The sequence below is a fragment of the Streptopelia decaocto genome, assembly GCF_964273445.1.
Source record: "Streptopelia decaocto genome assembly, chromosome: 3".
Lineage (NCBI taxonomy): Eukaryota > Metazoa > Chordata > Aves > Columbiformes > Columbidae > Streptopelia > Streptopelia decaocto.
The window spans coordinates 47,681,696-47,706,302 of NC_138656.1; the positions used below are offsets into that span (position 1 = coordinate 47,681,696).

General features: G+C 40.7%; 2 protein-coding genes across 2 annotated transcripts; both read left to right on the forward strand.

Moving 5' to 3' along the window:
- SFT2D1 (SFT2 domain containing 1) lies at positions 1 to 18,940 on the forward strand. Its single transcript, XM_082047477.1, has 8 exons — positions 1 to 160; positions 5,325 to 5,411; positions 7,619 to 7,701; positions 11,165 to 11,246; positions 13,651 to 13,686; positions 14,438 to 14,496; positions 15,929 to 15,958; positions 18,244 to 18,940. Exons 1-8 carry the CDS (start codon positions 98 to 100, stop codon positions 18,281 to 18,283), a joined length of 480 nt encoding a protein of 159 aa, XP_081903603.1. The 5' UTR covers positions 1 to 97; the 3' UTR covers positions 18,284 to 18,940.
- Positions 18,941 to 19,086: 146 nt separating this feature from the next.
- PRR18 (proline rich 18) lies at positions 19,087 to 22,436 on the forward strand. The gene has a single exon (XM_082047476.1). The coding sequence runs from the start codon at positions 21,193 to 21,195 to the stop codon at positions 22,009 to 22,011; it is 819 nt and encodes a 272-aa protein (XP_081903602.1). The 5' UTR covers positions 19,087 to 21,192; the 3' UTR covers positions 22,012 to 22,436.
- The last annotated feature ends 2,171 nt before the right edge of the window (positions 22,437 to 24,607 follow it).

The following is a 24,607-nucleotide window of genomic DNA, read 5'->3' on the forward strand; positions in this document are numbered from 1 at the left end:
CAAGGGGCGAAGCCTGCACGTAACTTCCGGTTGCCCCAGCGGCCGGGCAGGGGAGTGAGGGTCAGTCCCGTCCCTTCCCCTCTGGCCCGGCCCGAGCATGGAGAAGCTGCGGCGGGTGCTGAGCGGGCAGGACGACGAGGAGCAGGGACTGACGGCGCAGGTACCTCCCCGCGGGGACCCGTTCTTGTTCTTCCCCCTGCCCGCACCCTACGCCTGACGGCCGCCGCTAACGGCCACCGAGCTGCGGCTCCAGGGCTGGCGCCCCCTCCCACGCGGCGACAGCGGGGGCTGAGAATCGCTGTGATGGGGCCGCTGAAGCCTCCCTGCCACAGGGTCGCTCCGGTGTCCGCGGCCTCAGGTGCCGTCGCGTTCCCGCACTCCCTGGCCTGCACACGGTGTCTGGCCGCACGCCCGGCCGCGTCAGTAACGGGGAGAGGCGGGGAGGCAACGGAGAGACGAAAGTTTGCTGCATGTGCCGAAAGACGAGGTTTGTGGGCAGCAGGCCCTGCCCGGGAGTAAGAGTTTTGGCGAATTTTCGATGTGTAGAGAAACACTTTGTTGTGTTGGTGATTTAGGGTCCTTTGGTTTCATTTTCCACTAGCTGCTTCGAGATAACAGGGTCTCCTTGTCTTGTGTGTACTCTTCGTCCTTCTTATGTGTACTCAGTTCCTCCTGACTTGCTCATCAATTAAACAGTAGGTTTTCTTTCTATATCACTTCTATATTTCCTTATACTCCTGTATTTGTAAAACCTCTGAAAGACTTTCTCTAGATAGAGATCGTTGATCGTTTTGAGTGTATTGTGCTGATGTTCTTTTTTTTTTTTTTTCCCCCTGCTCAGGTGCAATTCAATTTTTCTGTTTCCTCTCCATCATCTTCCTCATTGTCAGTTATGTTTCTTTACTGGATTTGAACACCATACATTCCTGAGACTTTTAGCCTAAAGCAAAGCTGTGCGTGCTTATAAAGAATGATTTATAGCATCAGCTCTCTTTTAACTGATGTGACTGCAGGTGAGAATGCCCCATATCATGGAGTATCTTGATCCTGTGTGCTGCAGGATGCTGGAGCATGGTGGAGGAAGCTGGAACATAGAGCAGCTTGGATCTGAGCTGCCTGCACAGGCTCAGTTATGCATTTTGTGTGTAAAATCTTCAACTGTTTTTGGTGACCTTTTGAAACTGGGTCATGTGTTTGGTTAAAAACAATGACCCTCTCTTTGGATTAGCTGATAGTTGTGTAATAGCCACCATATGGTTTGTGTTCATAGATGTCTCTGTATTCTGCTCCTTGATTTTTGCAGAACCTTTACCACGAAGTCAGAAGCAATTCCTGTTAAGTAAAGTAGTGGTATATAGTGAGACAATTGTGTTATGAGTCAATGTAGTCTTTCTGCACTAAACTCTTCAGATGACCATCACTTCTTGCTGCAATTAGATCAATTATCCTAAACTTAAAAAATAATTCTAAATGTAAAAATTAGCTAAAGGAATTTATTAAAAAAAGGCAGTAATGAATTGCAAATATACCAGTGTAATGATGTTGTCAGGGCAGCATTATGCTCTTTAGTTTTATCAACAGCAAAACTAATATAAAATCAGTCCATTTGACAGATTGGCTTGTTTTCTGACTGTAGTTTCATGATAGTTGTTGATTGACAACTGCTTAAAGCATTCAACAATATTTTAGCAAGGAGAAATAGACGAGATATTTAGATTTCTTATATTTTAGTCTGAAGTGTTGATAGAAACCTCTTAGGGAAGATGTGTCTCTATAAATGTTTTTTGAAATATTGCTTAGGAACTAAATTCTGAAAGCGTACTCAACATTTCTTTGAAATTCAGTTTTCTCCATTACTTGCATATTCTTAAATTTACTTTCTTAAAAGCTGTAAAAGAAGGTGATTCTCTTTTCCTTCCTTGCCCACATGGAAAACCTTTATAAGATAATTAATCTATGGAGAGAGCCTAGGTGGATGTTCAAAACCACAGTAAATATTTTTGAACAAAGGCAGTCGTGCAGATTGTCATTCATGTGATTTATTAGATGTCCATGCCGATCTGTTCAGTAAAGACACTGTTGTCTGTTATATTTGCAACTTGTGTATTGCAAGACCATTCCATGTGTTTCAGGAAATCTGCCTTCCGGGTTCCAGTTTCCACTTGATTTCTGGATGTCTTGGTTGTTTCTTTGGTGTAATATTTTCTTGGAATACTCTGTGAATAAAAATCTTTGCTTCTTACCCAGGAGTTTGATATTAAAGCTTAGCTATAGAAAACTGAGGGTCTCTGTTGATTTCTCTTTCTTATTTCTTCTTATTGCATAGAAACAAGGTGATAAGCAGTGTAGCGACAAGGGTATGTTTTACAGGAACTCCTTTGCTGCCGCCACTGCACAGTTCTCCATATGAATCTTTCCCCAGATGTAGAAGTTTCATGGCTGTTTTTTCAGTCTTCTAAGTGAAAGCTTCTGCTAATGCAAATACGGTAGAATGCAATGCCAGCTCTTTTTATCTGAAATCTAGGATTAGCTGTATGGCTTATGTCAGACAATAAAAAAATTCCTAATCACCCTTATGTTGTTTTTCTGCTTTTGTTGCATAGGCAGCTCAGACTTTACTATTTTTTTTTTCTTAGGGTTCTGGTTCATAGTCTCTGGGTGTAGGTGTAAGAAAGTAAGCTGCTACTTCAGGGTGTCTCACAGCAGCTCTTATAGAAATGACTGCTTTTGCAGCACATAGAGCAGAATAGGCAGGCGCTGGTGTCAGGTCCTCAACTTTTACAGACATTTTAGCACAAGCTGAACTTCTCTGGGTTAAGTAGTTGAACTATGTACCTGTTACTCAACTGCTGCTACAAGGTGCTTCACTACAGGGGTGAAACAGGTGTCTCAGAAAGGTGACCTGTTCCATTTTTTCCATGAAACTTAAAAAGGCTTGGGTATCAGGGACTAAGAAAATGCATTATCAGATCACCAGTTTCATTATTTCAAACATTGCATGAAGTAGGTTCAGCTTGATAACATAAATTGGATGGTTGGAGGATCAGCCTTCGTTTTAATGCCATTTAATTTATTTAGTTTTATTATTACAGTGAAGGCTTTGTTATGGTGCTCTGGCAGCCCTCATGCCATAGCTTATCTTCCTGTAGTTCATGTGAATGTATTTTCAATCTAAGATTTTAAGAATTAAATCCATAAAATGTATTAAACTAGTTTTAAAATAATATTTTAAATTTTGTGGCCTTTTTTGTTCTGAGCCTTTGTGTGACTGACTTATTTATGGTGGTGTTATTTTTTTCCACCTACTAACTGTTAGAGATTAAATGAAGATAAAGCTATTTTCAAATTTATATAAAAAATGAAATTTCTCAGTAGTTGTTTCAAGAATACCATCAGATATTAAGACTAGAAGTAGAATAGCATTAAGTGGCAGCAGTGTGCCTGATACACCTGAAGAAATTATTTGCCTTCATGCTTTTCCTGTCTTCTAGGCAATCTGAAATGCACGTGTTGGGTGTAGTAATAGTATTGGATTGGCCCATCCACACTTCACGTCTGAGCAGGGGTGGAAAGGATTTTTACTTTTTTGTGAACATGTGATTACTTGCATGAATAGGTGTAACTAAAAGCACGATTCAAATGAGTATCTTCAGTTATGTCCTACCAGCTCTACCTCCACTTCTAACATGTATAGGCATTCAGGAATATGACTAGCAAATATGATTTCAAATACTAAACCATCTTTCAGTTACTGTTTTTTGTCTATTTTTTTAATGCATGCATAAGGATAAAGAGTTGGACCCAACAAGGTAAGCTACATCTTCTGACCTTTGGGAAGTTCCATCTTTACTGCTGAACACAGAGAAGGGGAAAGAAAACTCACAATATCATTGTATCCCAGCTCCATGTCTGCTCAGACAGTATGCAAGTGTAAAAGATTAATTTTAGTATTCTGATGTCCCTTCTTAAGTAAATATTTAAAGCATTTAATTTGATTAAATAAGGTTATTAATTTTTGTCTAAGTAGAAAACAGTCCAAGCTATTTTTTGTTGACATGTGTTCAGACACTGATTCATCACAGCACATAAATGTGTACTTGTGTGTGGCCATTTTTTATTAAACTAGGTATGGATTCTTCATTTGTACAGATGCAAAATTTTCAGTAGTAACCAAATTTCATTCACTTACCACTGCCTGAAAGAGAAATTTCTCAAGAGAGTAGAAGAAACATCAAACTAATAGGTTGGGGAAGCCCTAACTTGTGTATTTGGTTAATTATACTTGCTTGAAAATATCTGTAGAAGAGATAACAAGAGGGCAAGTTTTCTTGTGTCACCTGAACAAATAGGAAAGTTAGCTTTTTATAGTCATCTTAAGTGTTGCTTCAGCTTACCCAATAGGCCAGTTTAGAATAGAAAGTATCTTTAAGTTTAGTGACCTGTAGGAAGCTGAAATATGTTGTTTTTACAGCATGGGTGGAGATGAGCTGAGCATATCTAGCAAGTCACTTCTGCAGAAAGGGGCTGTTCTTCTGCCAGCTCTGTGGCCCTGCCTTGTTCCTTGTATCAGCCCCACCGCTTTGCTGACATCTTGCTGAGCTGGTTTGGCTTGTTAGTCTAACACAGAACTAAGTCATCAGAATAGGAAGAACACTTGTTCTCTACCCACTTGGTGAGTTGTATAAGCCAGCTGAGCTCATTAGTGGATCTCACAGGTTCTGGAGTCACACTGGAGAAGCAGGAAGTAAAATGATCCCTTTTGGCAAGTTAGATGTCTCGTGAGACAAGCTGTGTTAATCTCCTACACCTTCACCCTGTAAGGAACAGTAATTGAAGGGGAATCATAAGGTTTGCGGTGGATACTTGTATTCATATGTATAATGGATTCTGTCTAGTAAAAGAAAAATGTTGTAATATCTCTGGGAACATACAGTGCTGCACAAATAGATAAATGTTCTTCTGCAAATTGCTGGAAGGTCCATTCATTCTTCTGCTTTGGTACAACTGTGAGAATTTTCAATTGTAATTGCATGGTGAAAAGGAAGTTTATGAAAGTAGAGCAGTATTACTTGAGTGCCAGGATATACCTTCGCATCTTTTGTCTTGTTTGTTTGTTTTGGAAATATGTTTCCACATTGCTAATATAATTTCTTAAACTGAAATAATTAGTATGCAAAGCAGCTGTTAAGCAAAGTAAAATAGTTGTTTCTGGCTAAAAAATTATTTTGTTTGAGAAAAAGGATTTTGATAGTAAGGAAAAAAGTGTCCATTGGATTGTTCAGAGCTGGGTTTGTAATATGCTTTTTTTTTTTTCTCTTATTAAGGTCCTCGATGCCTCAACACTCAGCTTTGGTACTCGACTCAGATGGTTTGCCATATGTTTTATTGCTGGCATTGTGTGTTCTATTCTTGTAAGTACTTTTTTTCCCCCCCCTGTATTTTATTAATGTTCTACAGTAGAACCTGATTCATATTCATGCTTCATATGTAATGCTGTGTTTGGTTTATCCTGTCTCCTAAATTTTGTATCCATAAATTTAACTGGACATTACACTTAAAATTAGCATGTAGTGGCTTTTATTCTGTAAATTATAATGTTGACCATCTTTCTTCCATTCACAGCAGAGAGCATTTTTATTGTAGTGTAATAAAACTTCATACTAAAAGGCTTGAACACTGAAAAAATGCTATGTTTTTAACTTAGATTTGTGAGTGGTATACTAGGAAAGAGCTTTTGCTGTTTTTCAGTGTGTACCCATCTGATTTTTTAGTCTCTCCCATAAAACAGAAAAAAAAGGGGGGAAGCTTGAAAGGTTTTTAAAGGCTAAGAAACCGCAAGTGGAACCTGTCTCTCACAAATCGGTAGCTGATGACTATGGGAGCGTGTTGACACTTGAAAAACCTCTTGCACTCCTATTGATCTTATGGCCAGCAAATCACTTGTTCATTCTTGAACTTGAGGTGTTGGCAGGAGACTCAAGCCTGCAGTTAAAACCTGAAATCTGTTAATTGAGTGGGTCTACCAAAATCTGACACATGTAACTGGCAGTGCAAAGCAGTTCTTTATATGCATGGGAAGTCCCAGAAACAGGTGAAACAATGTTGCAGAAGCAGCCAGACTGCTGATGGTTTGGTTTGGTTTGTTTTGTTGGGTGGGGTTTTTTTGTTTGGTTTTCTTTTTGTGTTTGTTTGGTTTTGGTTTTTTTTTCATTATGCAGTAGGATGTTGGTTCTTCACACACTTTTGATGTAAGCTAGTCAGCAGCAATTGGCTAATGTGTGTGGATGATGTTTGCAGTTTTTGTGGAGGCTGTCAGGCAGATTGTCTTGACTCTTAATGCATTCTGGTAGCAGGATGGAGAAACATGTCCTGTGTGCCTTAGTTTCTGGTTTCTGCTATTATTTAAGTGACTGCTGCTGCTCTTTCATTCACCATGAAAAGTTTTTAAACCGAGGAGACGCATGTAATGACAGGAAAAAGCAGCTTTAGGATCTTGGTTTCCTTGAGTTATCTTGATAGATAGGAGTCAAAACTCTGCTGGTGTGGTTGTGGACTTCGTATTTTGGAGAGTTTGGAGGCAGCTCCATAGCCAAGCTTTGCCACAGAAACGTGAGAGCTGGCAACTCTGCCTTCTGCTTCAGGTTAGGGAGCTTTTGCTGCAGCGTTAGAGAGACACTCATAGAACCACTCAAGTTCTCCCTTACGGGTGTGTACCTGACTTTTAGATCTCATATATCTGCAGCCTGGTATATTTGTTATGTTCTTGGTTGGACAATATTGCAGATGTTTTTCCTTTAACCTAGTCTTTGCAAATTGTCCATTGGCTTTCTGTGTAGTATGCAATTACACTCTTGCGGCTTTGAAGCTTTCCATGGTTGCTTGTACTGTGGTCTGTGCAAACTGACGCCACAGATTCCCACTGAAATTGCAAAATTGCAATTGGGTAGAATATATTTGGGGTTTTGCCTTTTTTTTTTTTTTTTTTTTTTTTCTTTTAGGGCACTGTGACCACATCACAGCTGCTTTTTTTTCCCTCCTTCTTAAAAGGAAAAATCAAACAAACTAAAAAAAAACCCATGTTTTTCTTCTCATTTTGGCTGTGTTTTTTCCTGATTGTCACAGACTTTGGCTTTTTTTGTGTTTAGTGGAAATAAGAGATGTCTGGAAGTAAGAGTTCTATAATATTTCTATTGGGCCTCAGTGCATATCTAGGCTGCAAGTCCAGATGGTTGACTGGAGGAGAAAGGAGGTGCTGGATACTAGTTTGGCTTTATGATGTTTTTTTCCTTTTATGCCGAGGTGTATGATGTATAGTGAGGCATTATAACAAAACTGAAAGTGTCATAAATAGAATATAAACAGTACAAATAAATGTTATAAACAAACATTGTCTAGTTGTAAAAACATTGTAAAATATACTATATCAATACATTATTTTGCCAGTAGGTGGCAACAGAAGTTTGCTGAATATTGACTACTACAAATCTGAGAACAATATACTGTGCTGGTATATGTTAGAATGACACTCTTCATAGTTTGAAAATATATTTATAAACTATAAAATCTAAATAAATTGAATTAACTAATTACAAACATACGAATAATCTCTCTTTTATAGGGAACAGCATTGCTATGGCTCCCAAAGGGGGTCAAACTTTTTGCAGTGTTTTACACCCTGGGAAATATTGCTGCATTAGCCAGGTATGATTTCTTAATTATTGTTATTAGAAAAGTGCTCTTCTCTTCATCTGCATTTGCTATTATTCTAGGATGGTATCTGTTTATATTGTGTAGAAGCAACATAATTTTCATATTTAAATGCTAAAACTGTAGGACAAGAATTTATGCTATTAAAATTGTCATAATTAGTGAATATCAGTTATTCACTTTTTATTGCCCCATTATAATGCCTTATGTGATGGTTTTGTAGACACATCACAAATGCTATCTGAAGTATGAATAACAAATTGCTTGCTGAATTTTGTGCTTTTTGCAGCTAAGTCATTACACCAAGTGCAGGGGTACCTCAGTTTCAGGGACAAGCTGGTAGTCTGCCCACTGTGTGTATACTTTGTTACTGGAAGGAGCTTTTTGCTTTTAAGAGCAAGTTGATCCTGTCTCTAGGAAAATTGTTTGAAAGGGAAGAGGTTCAGGAAATCTTTGTTTTGACTGTAAGGCCAGGCAGAATCTAAAAATCATTCACAGTGTATTTTTAAACTCTGCTTGGTTCTTTGCATTGTTTTCCATAGCAGCTGGCTTTAAAAGGTTTGCAGAGTGGACCTCCTAGGATCTAAAACTCTTATTTCGCTGTTCAAAAGATATGTAAGAAACAACTTAATGTTGATAAAGTGTTTTCAGTTTCTGTTTGTCCTCCTTCTCTTAGCATAGTTGAAACATGGTCATGGGACTCAGAACCCTTGAAATCTGGTGTTGACTGTGATGGACTCCATGACTTTAGTCAAGTCACTTAGCTCTTGAGTCAAAGCATTGTTAATCTGTTAAAAGTAAGGAAATGTGATATTAACATTTGAGAAATGTGATGGTGTACTGCGTTTCCTCAACAAATTTGCTAGAAGGCAAAAATGGTTATACTGGAGTTTGTATAACTATTGTATATTTGTATAACTATTTCGTCTTGTACTAAAACAAGATGAAAAGTTAATACTGCTTCAAATTAAATTAGCATTTTAGAAACTTGATACTAATCAAGTCTAATTGTCAGTGAACTAAGACTAAAACTTTTACAGACTGATATTTCTTTTAGGAGAATGCTGAAAAACTTCAGTTTGGACTCCCAACTAAAATTAGAAGTAAAAAGAGGCCCCCTTCCCCTTCAGTAGCCCTTTTAGATATAAACAACAGGCAACTGTGTTCTAAGAACAGTAGGAAATGATGAAAAAGTCCCAAATTGACAAGAAGACTTAAACTTTTTCATTTTTGTTTGCAAGTTTGTATTTGAAACAAATGCAGAAACCACCCTTATTAAATAGTCCTGTCTAGCCTGTTTTTACGATGATTTTCTAGCCACAAACATGAAAACAATTACTTATTTGATTCTTCTCTGTCATAATGACCATGAGTCAGCACTGTGCCCTTGTGGCCAGGAAGGTCAATGGCATCCTGGGGTGTACTAGAAGCGGGGTGGTTAGTAGGTCGAGAGAGGTTCTCCTTCCCCTCTACTCTGCCCTGGTGAGACCACATCGGGAATATTGTGTCCAGTTCTGGACCCCTCAGTTCAAGAAGTACAGGGAACTGCTGGAGAGAGTCCAGCACAGGGCAACAAAGATGATGGAGTGGAGCATCTCCCTTATGAGGAAAGGCTGAGGGAGCTGGGTCTCTTTAGCTTGAAGGAGACTGAGGGGTGACCTCATTAATGTTTACAAATATATAAAGGGTGAGTGTCATGAGGATGGAGCCAGGCTCTTCTCGGTGACAACCAATGGTAGGACAAGGGTAATGGGTACAAACTGGAACACAAGAGGTTCACTTAAATTTGAGAAGAAACTTCTTCTCAGTGAGGGTGACAGAACACTGGAACAGGCTGCCCAGGGGTGTTTTGGAGTCTCCTACTCCGGAGACATTCAAAACCCGCTTGGACACATTCCTGTGTAGCCTCATCTAGGTGTTCCTGCTCTGGCAGGGGGATTGGACTAGATGATCTTTTGAGGTCCCTTCCAATCCCGCACATTCTGTGATTCTACAGAATGTGTTGTATATAAGAAAAATCCTGTCTACGTGAAGGAACTCTAGATTTTTTTTCTGGCCTTTCTGCTTACTATGGGTTCTCTCACATCTCTAGAGAATGTCTGTCCTTCAGTGCTAATCAGACTGGAATCAATGTATTTTGCTTTCTATATTTTTTTTGCCTATTTTATGTGGCCTGAACCTCCCTCATTTTTACAACCATATTTTCATCATCCATATCCTTCCACTAGCTAACTAATTTTTTATTCTAGTTCTTCAGGTTTGGTGGTTGTTTTGTGGTTTTTTTTTTTTTTTTGGTCTTAATCTAATTTTATGGCCCAGCCAAGATTTAAAAAATACGGGGAAAAAAATGTTAGTTTGGATTACAGTGAATTTAACACTTTTTTTTCTACTAATTTGAGAAAACATTTTCTCTCCATTTAGTATTGACTTTTGAGGTCTGTGCATGCAACTTAAAGGAGAAAAAATATGTGGAGACAAGGGGTGTATATATATACAAAGTTCCAAGTAGGAACATCTGGATCTGGGAGATCATGGGTTTAGTTTACTGTTTGGGATGTGGGTTCCCCTTTTTCTTCTATCTTAGAAGATGCATGCTTCACCAGGCCTGTGACTGATTTCAGGAGGGAGCCAAACTCTTGCCTGCTACTGATTGTTTCATTTTATAGAAATAAATATTAACTAGAAAATGAGTTAATCTAGGTTTTTCCTGCTCTGAGTAAAGCATTCAGACCAACACAAGGTTACAGACATTCTCACTCTCTCAATAAATGTTTTCTACAAAGCAGAATGGTTTCAGTGACAGGGAAAGAGGAGACTTATCTCAGAATATTTGAAGCAAGATAACCACTCCTACAATTGTGAATTCTTGGTTCACATCACATTTCTTTGCATGAACAGGCAGAGCATAGCACTGCCGATGGTTTTCATTTTCGTCAAGTTAACTACAAGGTAGAAGGGGGCAGGAGAATTTAACACAAACTACCGAACATTTTCCTTCTTTGTTTGCTTGCTGAGTTTGGGAAAGAGTTAGAGCTTCCCTGTAACCTTGATTGTAGCTACTGACACACTGCCTGGGTAAGAAGTTTGTTGTTAAACAGAAATTTTCTACAGAAGTTTGGTCTTTGTATTCTTTGCATTCTTTTGGCAAGTCATTTCTTGGAACAGCCTCAACATGAAATTCACTAGATTTCAACTTGACAACACTGTGCTGTAAATGGTAATGGTTTGGAAGGAAATTCATGACCAAGGGTGACTCAATACATAAGCTGTTTCCAAGACTAAATTAATTGAATATTTCACCTTTCTAGTGGGTCTTTGTTGCTAAACACTGAGATGCCTTTTTTAAAAGCCTTTGTACGCATCTAACTGTTTGAAAAACTGGTTAATTACCTAGTGTCTTTTGCAAATATTTATTTTAAAGTGATTTACCATTTGTTTTGTTTTTCCCTCCTATTAGTACATGTTTCCTGATGGGGCCAGTGAAGCAATTGAAAACAATGTTTGAGCCAAAAAGATTAATAGCTACAGTTGTGATGTTGGTAAATATACTACCTTTACTTCCTTTTGCTAAAAAGTTTAACCTCAAAGCTAAATCTGAGGCTTTACTAAAGAGAGGTTATTTCTCAGTTCACTGTTTCTTTTTACTGAGGAGTGACAGTCAAGCTGATTAGCTTTGTGTATCAAAGATTATCTAACTCCTTTCTGTGAGCCTGTGTTTTTGTTGCTGATGTTTTTTTAAATTAAACATTTGGAGTAAAATGTTATTCACTAGATGTTTCTTAGTAAACGCTAATACTAGGTTGATTATTTTTAACTTGTATTCTAAAACAATTTCTTCAAGAACAAGGCTAAAGATATTTTCCAGCTGCCATGAAAAGTCAGTGGTTACCAAGTCTGGCTTGACAGTTTGTTGGCTGCAGCTCTGTTTGTATTAGCTTAGTGGTTCAGCACATCCAAAGCAATGAAGAAAATTGATTTCTGTCCCCAAAATCCAGGAAGCCTCATGTTCTGCGTCACTCTCCTCCATTGTGAGGATTTTGGCTCTCTTACTTCCATGACCACCATTTCTTCTTCCAGAAGGATGGAAAAAACCAGCCCTGTCCCCAAACTCAGAATTCCTGTCCCAAAACTCCATATTAGGTGGATACGCACAAGATTCTGCCCTTGCTGCTTCTCTGTTTTGTACTGAATTTCTCTCTTGTTCTTCCTAATTTGTTTCAACTTTTATTTTTGAGATGTAGTTGACTTCCTATTCTCGCTGTCATGTAGCTTTCTAGTTGATTACAGGTGATGTGGATAAGAAACCCTTTATGAATTATTTTTGTGTGGTTGTCATATGGGTTGTATATTCTTTCTCCCACACACCCACATTAAAAAAATTTTTAAAAAATAAAAAAAATAAAGTTACAATCTCATCTGAGAAGTTCATGTTTGCCCACATCTTTCAGAGAAGTGACTTGATCCTTTCTTGGACTCCAGGCTTTGTTAAAGAAATTACTTTTTCCCATCTCTTACAAATCATACCAAGTTATAGATCCTAGGGAAGTTATGTTTCATAGGTCTGCAGTAAAAACGTCCAAGAATATATCCATGTTTTTAAGAGTCTGTATTTGCTGAGAATGATTTCTCCAACACATTATAGCTGGTGGGCTTTTTCCGGTCAAGCTGAGAGCCTAAGCCAGACACTGAAACAGTCAGCAGAAAAATTATTGGCTCTGTTATCCTATCACTGTGCTCAGACATGGTGGCAAAGAAAATAAATTGCTTTGAAGGCTGTGGACACAAGACCCATCAGGGAAATGGAAGGAAAACAGAAAGTGGAAAAAATACCATGGACATACCTACCTGTGCAGAGAAACTATCAACCAGGTTAGGAAAAGACAGAACAAAAGGTTTCATCTAACAGAAAACAGGAACATGGGCTGAGAGCTAGGGCTGCTAGGAGGGAAAATGTCAGTAATATGGAGAAGAGCTGGAAAACTTCTGAAGTTTAGAAAACTTTTGATGAATTTTACTGTTTTCTTCCCCATTCTAACACAAAGCTAGAATTGTAGGCAACTCTGGAGTCACAAATATGTTTGGAAAATTTTAAGAGAGTCTGTTATTTTTGTTTCCTTCAGTGAAGCGCCAACAAAATTTTTCCAGTGAAACTTAAATTAGAATTTTGTTCTGTTTTCTAGTATGTGTAATGACAAATGGAGGGAGCCAGACAAGATTCAGTGGAGAAGTTCAGTGAGGGTTTTGCTTGTACAAATGGTGTGATTAATTTGGCATAGTAAACCATATAATTGTAATGTTCCATCAAAGGTGTGTAAGTAGTTTGAATAAACCTTCATGTGAGCTTTTTCACTGTGTATGAGGCTGCTGCTCCTCGGTGGGCTCTTAATTACTGTCAGAAGATGAGGAAACACTGGCAGAAGCAGCAGAGCCTGTGTTTGCCAAATACCATAATAGTGAGTGAGTGTTTTTAATAACGGGTTGTTAATAGTGATGCACATACCATCCTTGTCAGATATTGATGTTATGAGTACTAGATCCAAAATGATACTATGTACTGAAATAATAGAATAGCAGTTCCCAAACTGCTTGGTTACTTTCAAGCAAGCTTTGTCATCTAAGCTCACCTCTTAACAGACCTAGGACATAAGGCTACACAGACTTGGTTAAACTCCTAGTTCCTCAAGTCAGTTTCTGCCTCCTCTTCTAAGATTTGTCCCAGCCCTTCTGGCCCTGGAGCACATCATGCTGTGCTTCGGAAAATACCACTTTACATAAAGTTCAGCATATAGTCACTTGAGTGACAGCCTTTGGCTCCGCTTATTTCATGACTCAATTCTGAAAATGCTGGTTACCCATTGAAAACATGAAAACAGTTACTGTTTTTTCTTTATTGTGAATTTGAGTATTCATTCTTTTTTTCTTTCTCCTTTCATCTCCCACCAGCTTTGCCTAATATTGACTCTGTGTGCTGTATTCTGGGTAAGTGAGAATACTTTGTTCCTCTGTAGTTTGGTTAGTTTATTAATTGTATTATGGCTTTAACATACAGTTCAGTTGTAGAGGAAAGATGAGCTTGTCTGTGTCATATTTGTGTTTTCAGCTGCAGTTGAGCTTAGGTGGAGGGGTTAGCCTGCTGGCTACAAAGTGAACGCAGCATTGCACCTGCATGTCATGTAGATGAGAATACAAAATCTATAGCATCAGGTTCAGCCAGCAGACCTCTGGACTGAGAACTAAGAAAAGCAATTTAAAATATACTTTCATCTTAGTAACATGTACTTATGTCAGAGAATATGTAGTCATCTTTAGAAACCATGGATACAAGAACATTAAACTGATTAAGATGAAGGGGGAGAGAGAACAGCTACCCTCAGACATCTTGATTGAAAAACTAGCTGTAGTTATGTTCCATAGAAGTAATATGTAGTTGAAGTGAACTTCCATATTTGCAGCAGTACAGTATCATGAATGAAAGGGAAGGTGTTAGCAGTGGTGCAGTTAACTGTTTTCAAAGCTAGAGAAGGTTTTCATAGCATGATGCTAATGGAGTGATGAACAAAGTGAATGGAAAGCTGTTAGAGTGGAAAGGAGTAGCAAATTAACTGATGATGCCTAAATTTCCTTGTCTTAACTTAATTAAATTTTTGGCTGAATAGGCTGTTGAAATAGTTTACAGTATAGGCTGGTGGAAAATGAACTAACTTGCATTATTTGTATTATTTTTACTTAGTGGAACAAAAAAGGCTTGGCGGTGTTATTCTGCATATTGCAGTTCTTGGCAATGACCTGGTAAGATCCTTAAAATTCATTTTAACTTCTTCGCTGTGTCCCTACACCCGCGTGATTATATTATAAATCTATATATAAATGCTTTGGATAGCATAAGTGTGTGCAAATGCTAGCCTCAATCTGTTTTTCTAAGCTAGGTTGTATAACTTCAGTGAGATCTGTATGCAGTCATCTTGCAAAAGTGATCATTTTAACTATATTCTGCAATGTGTGAACTTATTTGAGGCATTATGAGAGGGATATATATGCAAAAAAAAAATCTCATGCCTTTGTTATGAAAGTAACTGTATACTAATATGCTCTACATTTGATTACTGTCTCTTTTTTTTGAGTTCTAACTAAATTTTGATTTTTGAAGTGGAAGAAACTAAATAACATTTTCATAGGATGCATGCTGCCCCAAGAATATTCAGCAGCACTGGGGGAAGAGTGGGTGGATGTGAGAGGGTAAATTTAGTGCAGCAGGTACAGTGCTGACCATCCAGATGTGCTCAAGGTCTGGGCTTGAGAATGTGTGAGCACAGTTGGGTGAGTTGCTTGTAAGTCTGGCAGAAGTTTCAGAAGTTACAGCTTTCTCCATGGAGATACAACAGAACATACTCGGTCTCCTTGTCCCAGATGAATTACTTGGTACTAACTCTTAGGTGATCCAAGTTTACCACAGTTCTTGTTTGAACATGCCTTGAATACACAGTGTCTATGCTGAACTTGGATCTGAGGACAAATAAGCATTTGTTCAGGACAGGGGCTGTTGGGCATCGTGCTGGGTCCAGGTAAATGCTTGATACCAGGTAGAGGGAAGACCACTGACTCAAAATGCGTTCCGCATGTCCGCAGCAGACAGCGTCACATCTGTTCAGGGTCTTAGAGCTTCATCAGGCTGGGCATGAGAACAAAACAGCCTGGAGGCTTGTGAGAAGCAAGTTTCAGAGGATAATAGAATTATCAGCTGTTTGAGTGTCACAATTGTTGTGTATTATTCATAGTACAGCATATATCTGTACTTAGGGTTACATAAATAATACAATTAGATGTATATTTGCATAGTAATGTATATTGTCTTATAAACTGGTAAAAGTTGTCTCTCTCATCTTGAAGAACAGTTAGTTTTCCCAGAAGTCTTCATTCAATTTGAATCTGTTGATAGCAAATCTGTTTTTTAAGTTTATGTGCAATAGAAGTTACAAACTATATTTAACAACAATAACAAAAAAACAGTAAGTATAAAGTAAACCAGGAAATCCTTAGCAGTATGTTTAGTTATTATCCAAGAGTGTCATCTTCTCTCAGGTAAGCATTCAATTGAATAGGTAATCTTATTAAAGTTTTGTTACAATGGATTGCTTTTATTACTGCTGGAGTGTAGTGAAATAATTGGGTTCTAGGAGAAACATGAACACTGTCAAATAGACTTTTTTCCTCTCTTTTTCAGGTATAGTCTGTCATATATTCCTTTTGCAAGGTGAGTCTGCATAATTACTTCCATCTTAACAAAAATCAGTTATCTTTATGCTTGTCAGGGGGAGAAGTCCTTAAATTAACTCTCTGAAAAAACATAACCTCCCTTTTAATTTTTAGAAAATTATATAGCTGAATTCAAAGAAATGCTTAATATTAAGCTTTAAATACGTGTAAAGTGCATAGTAATTCTGTTTGTTAAATCTCATTTTAATTTTAATAGCTGAAAATAAATTGAGTTTTTGTTGAAGCTCTCCAGTAATTAAAAAATGCATTGATGCAATAGTGACTTTTCTAGTACTTATATTAAAGATAACTTATAGATCTGAGGTTTTAGTTAAAAGCAAACAAACAAAAACGTAGTTTCAGCTGCTAAGTCTACTTCTGAATTCCTCTGTCACTTTCAGGCAATGCTTCATGTTAGTTTTCATTTTGGCAAGCTTCTGTCTTCCTTTTCACTCTTTTGTGTACAAAAATGGCACAAAAGCTGGCCAAATACATAGTGAAACCCCATGGAAGTAAACAAACTGAAGAATCTTTTTTTTTCTATAATGTTTCACCTAAAATGCAGTTTGGTCTTTCAGCCCTGTATTTATTTGTATAGTTTTTAAATAAAGTGCTTCTATGTCTGTATATTACTTAATGAGGATTCTCTGTAGTGGAAGAGAGGGGAGGGGGGAGAGAAGAACATGAAGTATTGTCTATCCCTTTCATCTCATAGCTTCCTGGAATGTTTCTGTAACTTTGCCAAAAACTCTGTACTATGGATTTTTTTTTAAGCTTCAGATTTGATCTAGGGAGAATTAAGCCATATTATGTTGTTGTGTTTTGTTTTTTTTTTTTTTTTAATATAGTAGTTGATAATTGCAATGGTTTAAATACTTTAACTGTACTCAGGCTTCAAATTATCATCTGAATATTTCTGACATCTCAAGCTAACCAGTCAAAAGTAGTGTTCTGAATTCTTGTAGTTCCTGTGGCCACGTGACAGTTTCAGTTGGGTCACTTTTTATGTTCTGCTCTGCAGAGAAAACAAGTTGAGCTACTGGTCACTGATCTTTTCTTCCCTACCAACAGTACTTTAAGTTCTGGTCAGAAAAACATTAGGTTACATGCATCACTTAATTTCTTTGTTTTTATTTGTCTATGAGATTTTCTGAGCCAAGGAACTGAATTTTACACAGGCTGCTTTTAGTAGTACAGTGATTTCTTCAGGGATTATTTGGTAATTTGCTTATGTGGAATGCTATCATAAATTTTTTTACATAGGCTGCCTTTCTTATGGAAACAGTGGAAACCATGTTAAGTGCCAGGGAACAGTACTATGTAATTTGTTTAAAGTACACATTTATCTTTATTTCAACAAAAATGTCATTACTTGATTTAACTCTGTTAATGGTTTACTCTTGAAAACAATTTACTCATTTGTGTTTTGTCTTTTATTGGTTTTGGGGTTGTTTTTTTTTGTTTGTGGGTTTTTTTGTTTGTTTGGGGGTTTTGTTTGTTTGGGGTTTTTTTTATTAATTGTGGCTCTCCTGCTGGCATAAAAAAAAAAAAAGGCATGCATCCAGTGACTTTGAGTAATGATAGTCTTTTTCTTCATTTTTCCAATTGGCTAACAACAGAATACAAACTCCACTCCTTAACAAGTTGTTACATTTTTGAGAAAATGAAAAATAAAGGAGACTAAAGTGAGTGATGTAAGTAGAATAGTCAGTAAACAGTTTGTTTTATTGTAGGTTAAAGAAAAAGACCCCTTCAGATCTTTCAGACCTTAAGGCTGAGCCAGCTCCTCATCCTGTGCTGTAAGCACAGGCACTTCAAAGCCTTCAGCCTGGGCTTTTTTTCCCTGCACCGTGATGGTCTAACTCCAGCACAGCCTGGGCACCGAGCACCTTGTGTGCTGCTGACTGCGTGGGCTGAGCATCCTCAGCCCTGCCCTTGCTGGCCAGCCTCAGTGAAATAAAGCTGTGACCTTTGCTGAGCCACCAAGTGTGCTGCAGAACCATTTTTAACACTGTCTCCGCATTTTAGCATCTGTTTGAGTGTAAACAGTGAGGAAGACTTTGGCAATATGGGCAGAGCTGAGTTGAGCTTCAGAGTGGGCTCGAGCCTTTGCTTTTGCTGCTGCTGTAGATGTACTCAACGATCGTTGTTAAGGTCCTGCATTTGATAAACTATTGATTTTTGTCTTTATGTAATATTTCTGCTTTTAAATATGTAATGGTTGGTATGTATGTGAAGAAAAAAATATCTTAACTGACTCTCTTTTTTTTTTTCTTTTTAAAGGGATGCTGTGATTAAATGCTTCTCAGCCTGTTTAGAGTAAATTAAAACCAGGAACCACTGTATGCTTTAAAAGCCAACTTCTATTCCTCTGTGAATTTTGCTTGGAAAACTATACTTTTTCACTCCTGAAATACCCGGTAACAATTTAGTGTTTTGCTTGCCTTTTGCATCTGGGGACTAAGTAATTTTTACTTGAAACCGTTTTTAAAATAAATTAGGTGAACTGTTTGTCTTTACCCTGGAACTTTTAGGATTTTTTAACAACAAAAAAAAGTACATTTAAATACTTTGAGCAGAGTAGTCTTGAAACTACTTTGCATCCGGTGACGCAGGTTATTCCCCAGTGGAGGCAGACCACTGAGATCTGGGTAGTATGCATAAAGATTTCATTTACAGTTCTGTCTAAAACTTGCAATATGCTGTTTATGTTTGTATATGATTCATTGTATGCATTTCCAAAGACAGAGTTTTATAAACATTGTAAAGATTTGGTAAGTTATAATTAACTACTTCTTTGAAATGTCTATACGTGCCTTACAGAAGAAGCTTAATGAGAATATGTGAAAGGTCTGCTTAAAACTTGTTGGATTGTACTAAAAAGCTATATTTTAAATGATTTTTTACTTAAATACTTTTTACTAAACAAACTTATGGCTGATGTATAAATGAGATTTGTGAAATAAACTAGTTTTAAAGGTGCCTAAACTATTTTTATTTAGCAGTCTGTTATAGAGGGATGAAAATTTTAGCATTACACTTGAATAAATATGAAAATATATTAAAAAGAGGGATATGTATATGACTATATCAAAATTTGGTTCTTAGATTTGCAGAAGTCACTTTAAAGCTTTGTGTTTGTATTTAGACAAGCTGTTCATTCTAAATTAAACTCTTAACAGATAGAAGTGAAATAATCTAATACTTTACCGAGCTTCAATAAGATGTTCTCATTTCTATTTTTTTGACGCTAAGACCTATCCAGTTATTTGGGATCAAAGTTAAATCCTTAATGTTTGGTGGCTGATAGCATGTTACAGGAAGTTCTCTTTAAGCACAGGATGAATGTGCTTGATTACTTGCATTCTAAACCCCAGTTGTTTCTGATTTTATGTTTTTTCCCCACTAATCCACAAATAGAAAGAATAGATTTGAAAAGATGTGAGGTGCAGCATCAGGAAGGGGAAAAACCCCAGTCTTTTGGTGTTCAGGGTTCAGGCTAAAGAGACAAACCGCAGTACATTCCTGTTAAATTGTAGCGTATGTTGCACAAAAAGCAGCATCTTTGGGGAAGCTGTATAAAGGATGAGTGCACCATTTTGCAGCTAAACTGCCAACCAAGCCATACCTTTTAATGGATTAGTAACAAACTGCTAGTGAGCATCCTTCACTGCGGCCAGCTCCTGGGCTGTTAGTGCTGCACGGTGCAGTGACTACCTCTCCTTCTCTGCCCACCACAGCCCCAGGGGCTGGGGGGACCCAGAAGTGAATTTTTGGTTCCTCTTAGTTTTCAGTTTGCACTAAAAATGAACTAGTATGTGTGTCAATGGTGCTGGGTGTCATCCTGGAAATGACTGTCTCTGCCCCTTCCCCAGTTGCTGCTACTGACCATAATGGGCACTGGAAAGATCCCATCCCCCTAGTTGGTTGTTCAGAACTGGGCGGTTGTTTGCTCCAGAGCTGGTTTTGCCCAACCACCAGTTCTGGTACATCATCACCATCACTGTAATCTTCAATTAGAATAGTATTAATCATTTGGATTTTCTTTGTTTATGTGCTGTGGTAAATAACAACTCTCATCAGTTAAAACTTAGTATTAGATCCCCAGAACAAAAATGGGTTGAAGCACTTAAGTCTGAAAGTTCCGTGTACTGGTATGCTTTTATATGCACTTGGGTCTGTTATAATATATTGTGTGCTTTCTTGTTTTCTCTCCTGAACGTTAGAGGATTCCCTTACTTCATCTGCATAGAGTGCACACACTGTGTTCTTTTGTCGGTATCTTTTGCTCCTTCAGATCCTGTCTTTGCTGTTTATTAATATTCCAAAAGTTCACAGTCGATGCATCCTCCTTGTATGATACGCTTTTATGACAGTGTGAAACCACAGATGTGAAGATCTCTATAACTCTGGATTGCATACATCATACCTACTTCTGCTAAAATTCTGGTACCATAATTAAAACAGTACTTTGAAGTAGAATCTATAGAAATTATATGCCAAGACTTTTTTAGACAAAATTTTGAGTGTGGTAGTAACCTTGCCTCCAAAAATTAAAATTTAAAAAAAAAAAAAAAAAATCAACAACTCAGTGTTGAGCACTGTGCTTACCCTTAGTCACCGTAGGAACTGAGGCTGGGAAGAAGGATCTCTGGACTATGCTGTTCATTACCAAGCCTCTTGTCCTTAAGCAGCTTGTGTATTTTGGAGTTTCACATTAGGTGAAGTCTGCTAGCTCTTGGCTGAAAGTACGCTCTTTGTCCTGTCTGCCTGCCCTTATTCATAGTAACTCAACCAGTCTAGGAGCTCAAAATATCATTGATGTTTGAAGGCAGCAAGGGGGTGCTAGTTTAACGTGACATTAAACGCCTGCCTTTTCACACTCAGGCAGCTGAGGACTGGGGGAGGAATTCAGAGCCTTCCTGCCCGCGGGGACATGAGCCCCGCCGGGCGTTTCCTTCGGTTCTGCTGGGGGCCGGGCCGGAGACACGCGGGGAAAGGCGCCGGCGTACGCGACCAGCGCGGCTTGTCCGGGAAGGGCGAGTAGCACCGGGCAAGCCCCCGTCCCCGCCCGCACGCCCACCCCGCGCCGGCGAAAGGGTGTTGCCGGGGCGGGCGAAGGGCGGGAAGGGGGGCGGGTTATCGAGGGGGAAAAGCAGCGGCTGTTGGTGCAGACGAAGCCCATACTCCGTGCTGCGGCCGGCGGGTGGGGGTCTCGGTTCGTGTCTCGCCATGGGGCTGCAGCCCCGGCGCGCAGCGGGGCCCTGTCCGCCCGCGGGGAGATGCGCCGCCCTGCCCGGGGCGCGCACCACGGCTGCCTGGGCTCGCAACGAGGAGACAGACGGAGCTCCCGGCCGCACCGCGTCCCTGCCGCCCATCCTGCCGGCCCCCGTCGCCGCTGCTTCTCCTGTCGCCGCCCGGGTGCAGCCCAAGAAGCCGCTGGCGGTCCCCAAGAAGCCAGCGCCTCGGCCCGCGGAGGATAAAACGACGAGGAAGGCGCGGGGGACACCCCCGGAGCGGGCGGGTCCCCTCTCTAGCTCCTGGCCCTGCTCCTCCCTGCAGCGGCAGCCGCCGCGAAGGCCGCCGGCAGAGCGGGGGTCGCGGCCCCAGCCCGCCCCTTCGCAGCCGCGGGGGCGCCCAGAGGCACCGGGGGCGGGCAGCCGCCCGTGCGAAAGCCTCAGCGGGGCGGCGGGGGAGACGGCGCTGCGCCTCTCGCTGAGCCTGCCGCCGGAGGCCGTCCGGCTGCTGCAGCGCCGCAGCCTGGAGCGGCAACGGGGGCAGCCCGCCCCATCCCCCGGCGGCAGAGCGACTCCGGCGCGGCGCGGTGCTCGGGCGGGCGCTGGCGACTTGCGCGCCCTGCTGAAGATTTCGCTGCTCAACGACAGGCACCGCTACGACGACGAGGAGTACGAGGAGGAGGAGACGGCGGTGGCTGCGGTGGACGAGGGGCTGGTGCGGAAGTGCACCGAGTGGCTGCGCGGCGTGGAGAGCGCTGCCGGGCGGGACGGACCCGAAAGGCTGGAGACGTTGCCGCACCTGGGCACCCTCTGAGACCCGCCGCGGGCTCCGGGGAGCGGCACGGCTGCCGCCGCCGAAACGGGCGGTGGGGTCCGGGGAGGGGGCGGTGGCGGCGCTATCCGTTATCCGTAGCCGTTGTGTCCTTTGTGGTGTTGTCCGCGCCGGGAAGACTCGGCGGGTGACGGTGAGGGCTGGGCGCGGGGCCCACGGCCCGGAGCCGATGCCCGGAGTAGCGCCGCCGTTGGGGCGAGGGACAAAGGAGCGGCGGCCTCCGCCCGCCAGTGCCCGGGTGCTGGGAGCGATAGGGGCCGGCTGTGGGCGCCTTTCCTCGCCCCCTATTTTCTTTTTTTTTTTTTAAAAGATTTCTGACTACTTTGTAAGGTGTGCGTAATGATTTTGTATATTTGTATATAAAAGCTCATTTTTATTTATTTGAATAAATGACCCATTTTTTGTGATGCAGTAGCCTTAGTGCCTTAGCTTCGTGTTGGGCTGTCTGTGACTGCTAGAGTGTGCATTGTTGTCTAGGTGTCCTCAAGCCAAGGATGGCGGGCGGTTAACACTACGGAGAGCGGGTGCAGTGCAAATATTTGCTTGTTTAGGATGCTGGTGATACAGTCACCGACAACTCGCCTCCAAACAAAACCCTAAACTGGTGAAGCCGGAGGATGCCTCTTCAAAGAAGGGTAGTGCCGGAGATTCAGCGAGACGAACGACCCTGCGCGGCGGCAGAAGGCAAGACAACGAGCGGAGGGGGCGAGCCCCTCCCGGCCAGGCCCTGGCGGAGGGACATCGTGGCGGTGCCGGGGGGACTTCCAGAGAACGGGAGGATTGTGCGCGGCAGCGGCGTGAGCAGGGGCTGCTCCGCTCCCCTGCGCCCGGGGCCGCGTTTGCGCCGGTAAACGAGAGGAGAGAGGGTGGGTGTGTGCGTGGACTGCGTGATTTCAGCCGCTTCCCAGGTACATCCGACCTTACGAGGTGGAGGAACGAGCGGGAAGCGCAGAGGCAGAATCCTTTGTCAGCGTCCCCCGGCGGGTCCCCGGCCTCCCACCCCCGGGACGTGCGGAGCTCTCCCCCTCCCCCCGTTCCGTGGCGGATGGTCGTCAGAGCTGTGTGTGCTGGGACTGGCCAAGTGTATAAAAATTACTGGAAAGCAAAAGGCTTAATATGCTCACAGCTGTTGTCTCGGCCACCTACTGCCACTCTCGTGTTGTTGTTATCCAACCTCCCAGAACAAAAGACCTAAATATTTATTATGGTGTGGCAAACGTTCAGCAAATGAATGTTTGAGCATGTAGGAAAATTTGAAGTTGAACTTACTTGGCAGAGTAAAACACAGTTTAGTGCCACAAGTTGGGAATTTCACATTTTATATGAATGTCAGTTATTTACACCAAGTGATGTCTGTGTTGACTGTTGCATTAAATTACAGGATAGAAACCTTTCTGTAGATTAGTTCATACCGTAGTGATGTGCAATGTTTTGTACAGTATTGCTTTTGCTCCACGCTTCTTCAAGTAATTTTTTTCCATTTTTTTTCCCAGAAACTTCAGGAATGACAGGGATATGCATGGAGAAAATATTTATTTATTAAATGCATTGATGCAGCCATTGAAAAAATAATGAACCAATATAATACAGATGTAAAATAGCAATCCTGAAAGCCAGAGAGAAAAGCATGGTGCGTGAGAATATATGGATAGTAATTCTGTTTAAGAAAATGTAGAGTCATTTGTAGTGCTAGCTATGAAACACATGTATTCATGTCATTTTAACGGAGTTTGCACGTTGTTCTGCCATATTCAGCAATTTTCAGTAGCATCTTCAAACAGATCTTCCTTAACAATTGCAATTTTGGTGCCAAATTTAATTTATGCTGGATTGATGTCAGACTGTCTTCCCCCCGCAAGACTCTTCTGACAGTGAGCAAAACAGTAGTGGCTGAGCTATAGCTGAGTTTTCCTCTTGCATCTCTTTTGGGAATGTGAGCTTATAAGGAAGCATCCTGGATGTTCACAAATCTTGTTCCATGGAACTGCTCCATGCTTTCATATCAACTATAATCACTATCTTAAACTGCAACAAAAAAGTGATTCACGCATAAAGGGCTTCAGTATCATAAAGCTTACTTGCGAGGCTGAAAGCTGCTTTTTTCAGATCTGAAGTGCAGAAAAAAAAATCAATAAATTTGAGTGCACAACAGCAGCAAATACAGTAGGACTTGGAGGGGGAGTGGGGAATTGAAGAGGACTGCCAAGGCAAACAAAGGAGGAATTTGTTCAAAGTACACTAGAAAGAAGAACTGGAGAACTCAGGAGCTGCCCGGATATATTTTTTTCCTAAAGAATTATTTTGAACAAAACTACCCATAGATGATGCAGCTAAGATCTTTTGTGTTCGATAAGTCATTGTACAAAGTAATGGGAAGTGGGCCTGAGATAGGCTCACCCTGAGATCGGGATATGCAGTCCTGGTTTTGGGCTGGATGTTAACAGCCACTGGACTCTCCGGAGCCATGGAACTGTTGTCTGCTTAGAACAGTACATCCTTTACTAAATGTTACCATCAAGATTTGTTGTTTTCAGTATTTGCTATCATTGCTGCTGTCTTTTAACTATAAATGATGCCC

Excerpts from the sequence above, each read along its gene's own strand:
- PRR18 (XM_082047476.1), top strand. The coding sequence starts at position 21,193 with ATGGGGCTGCAGCCCCGGCGCGCAGCGGGGCCCTGTCCGCCCGCGGGG.
- SFT2D1 (XM_082047477.1), top strand. The coding sequence starts at position 98 with ATGGAGAAGCTGCGGCGGGTGCTGAGCGGGCAGGACGACGAGGAGCAG. Across the intron at positions 7,702-11,164 it reads AATATTGCTGCATTAGCCAG|TACATGTTTCCTGATGGGGC; the intron begins GTATGATTTCTT and ends CCCTCCTATTAG. Across the intron at positions 14,497-15,928 it reads CAGTTCTTGGCAATGACCTG|GTATAGTCTGTCATATATTC; the intron begins GTAAGATCCTTA and ends TCTCTTTTTCAG.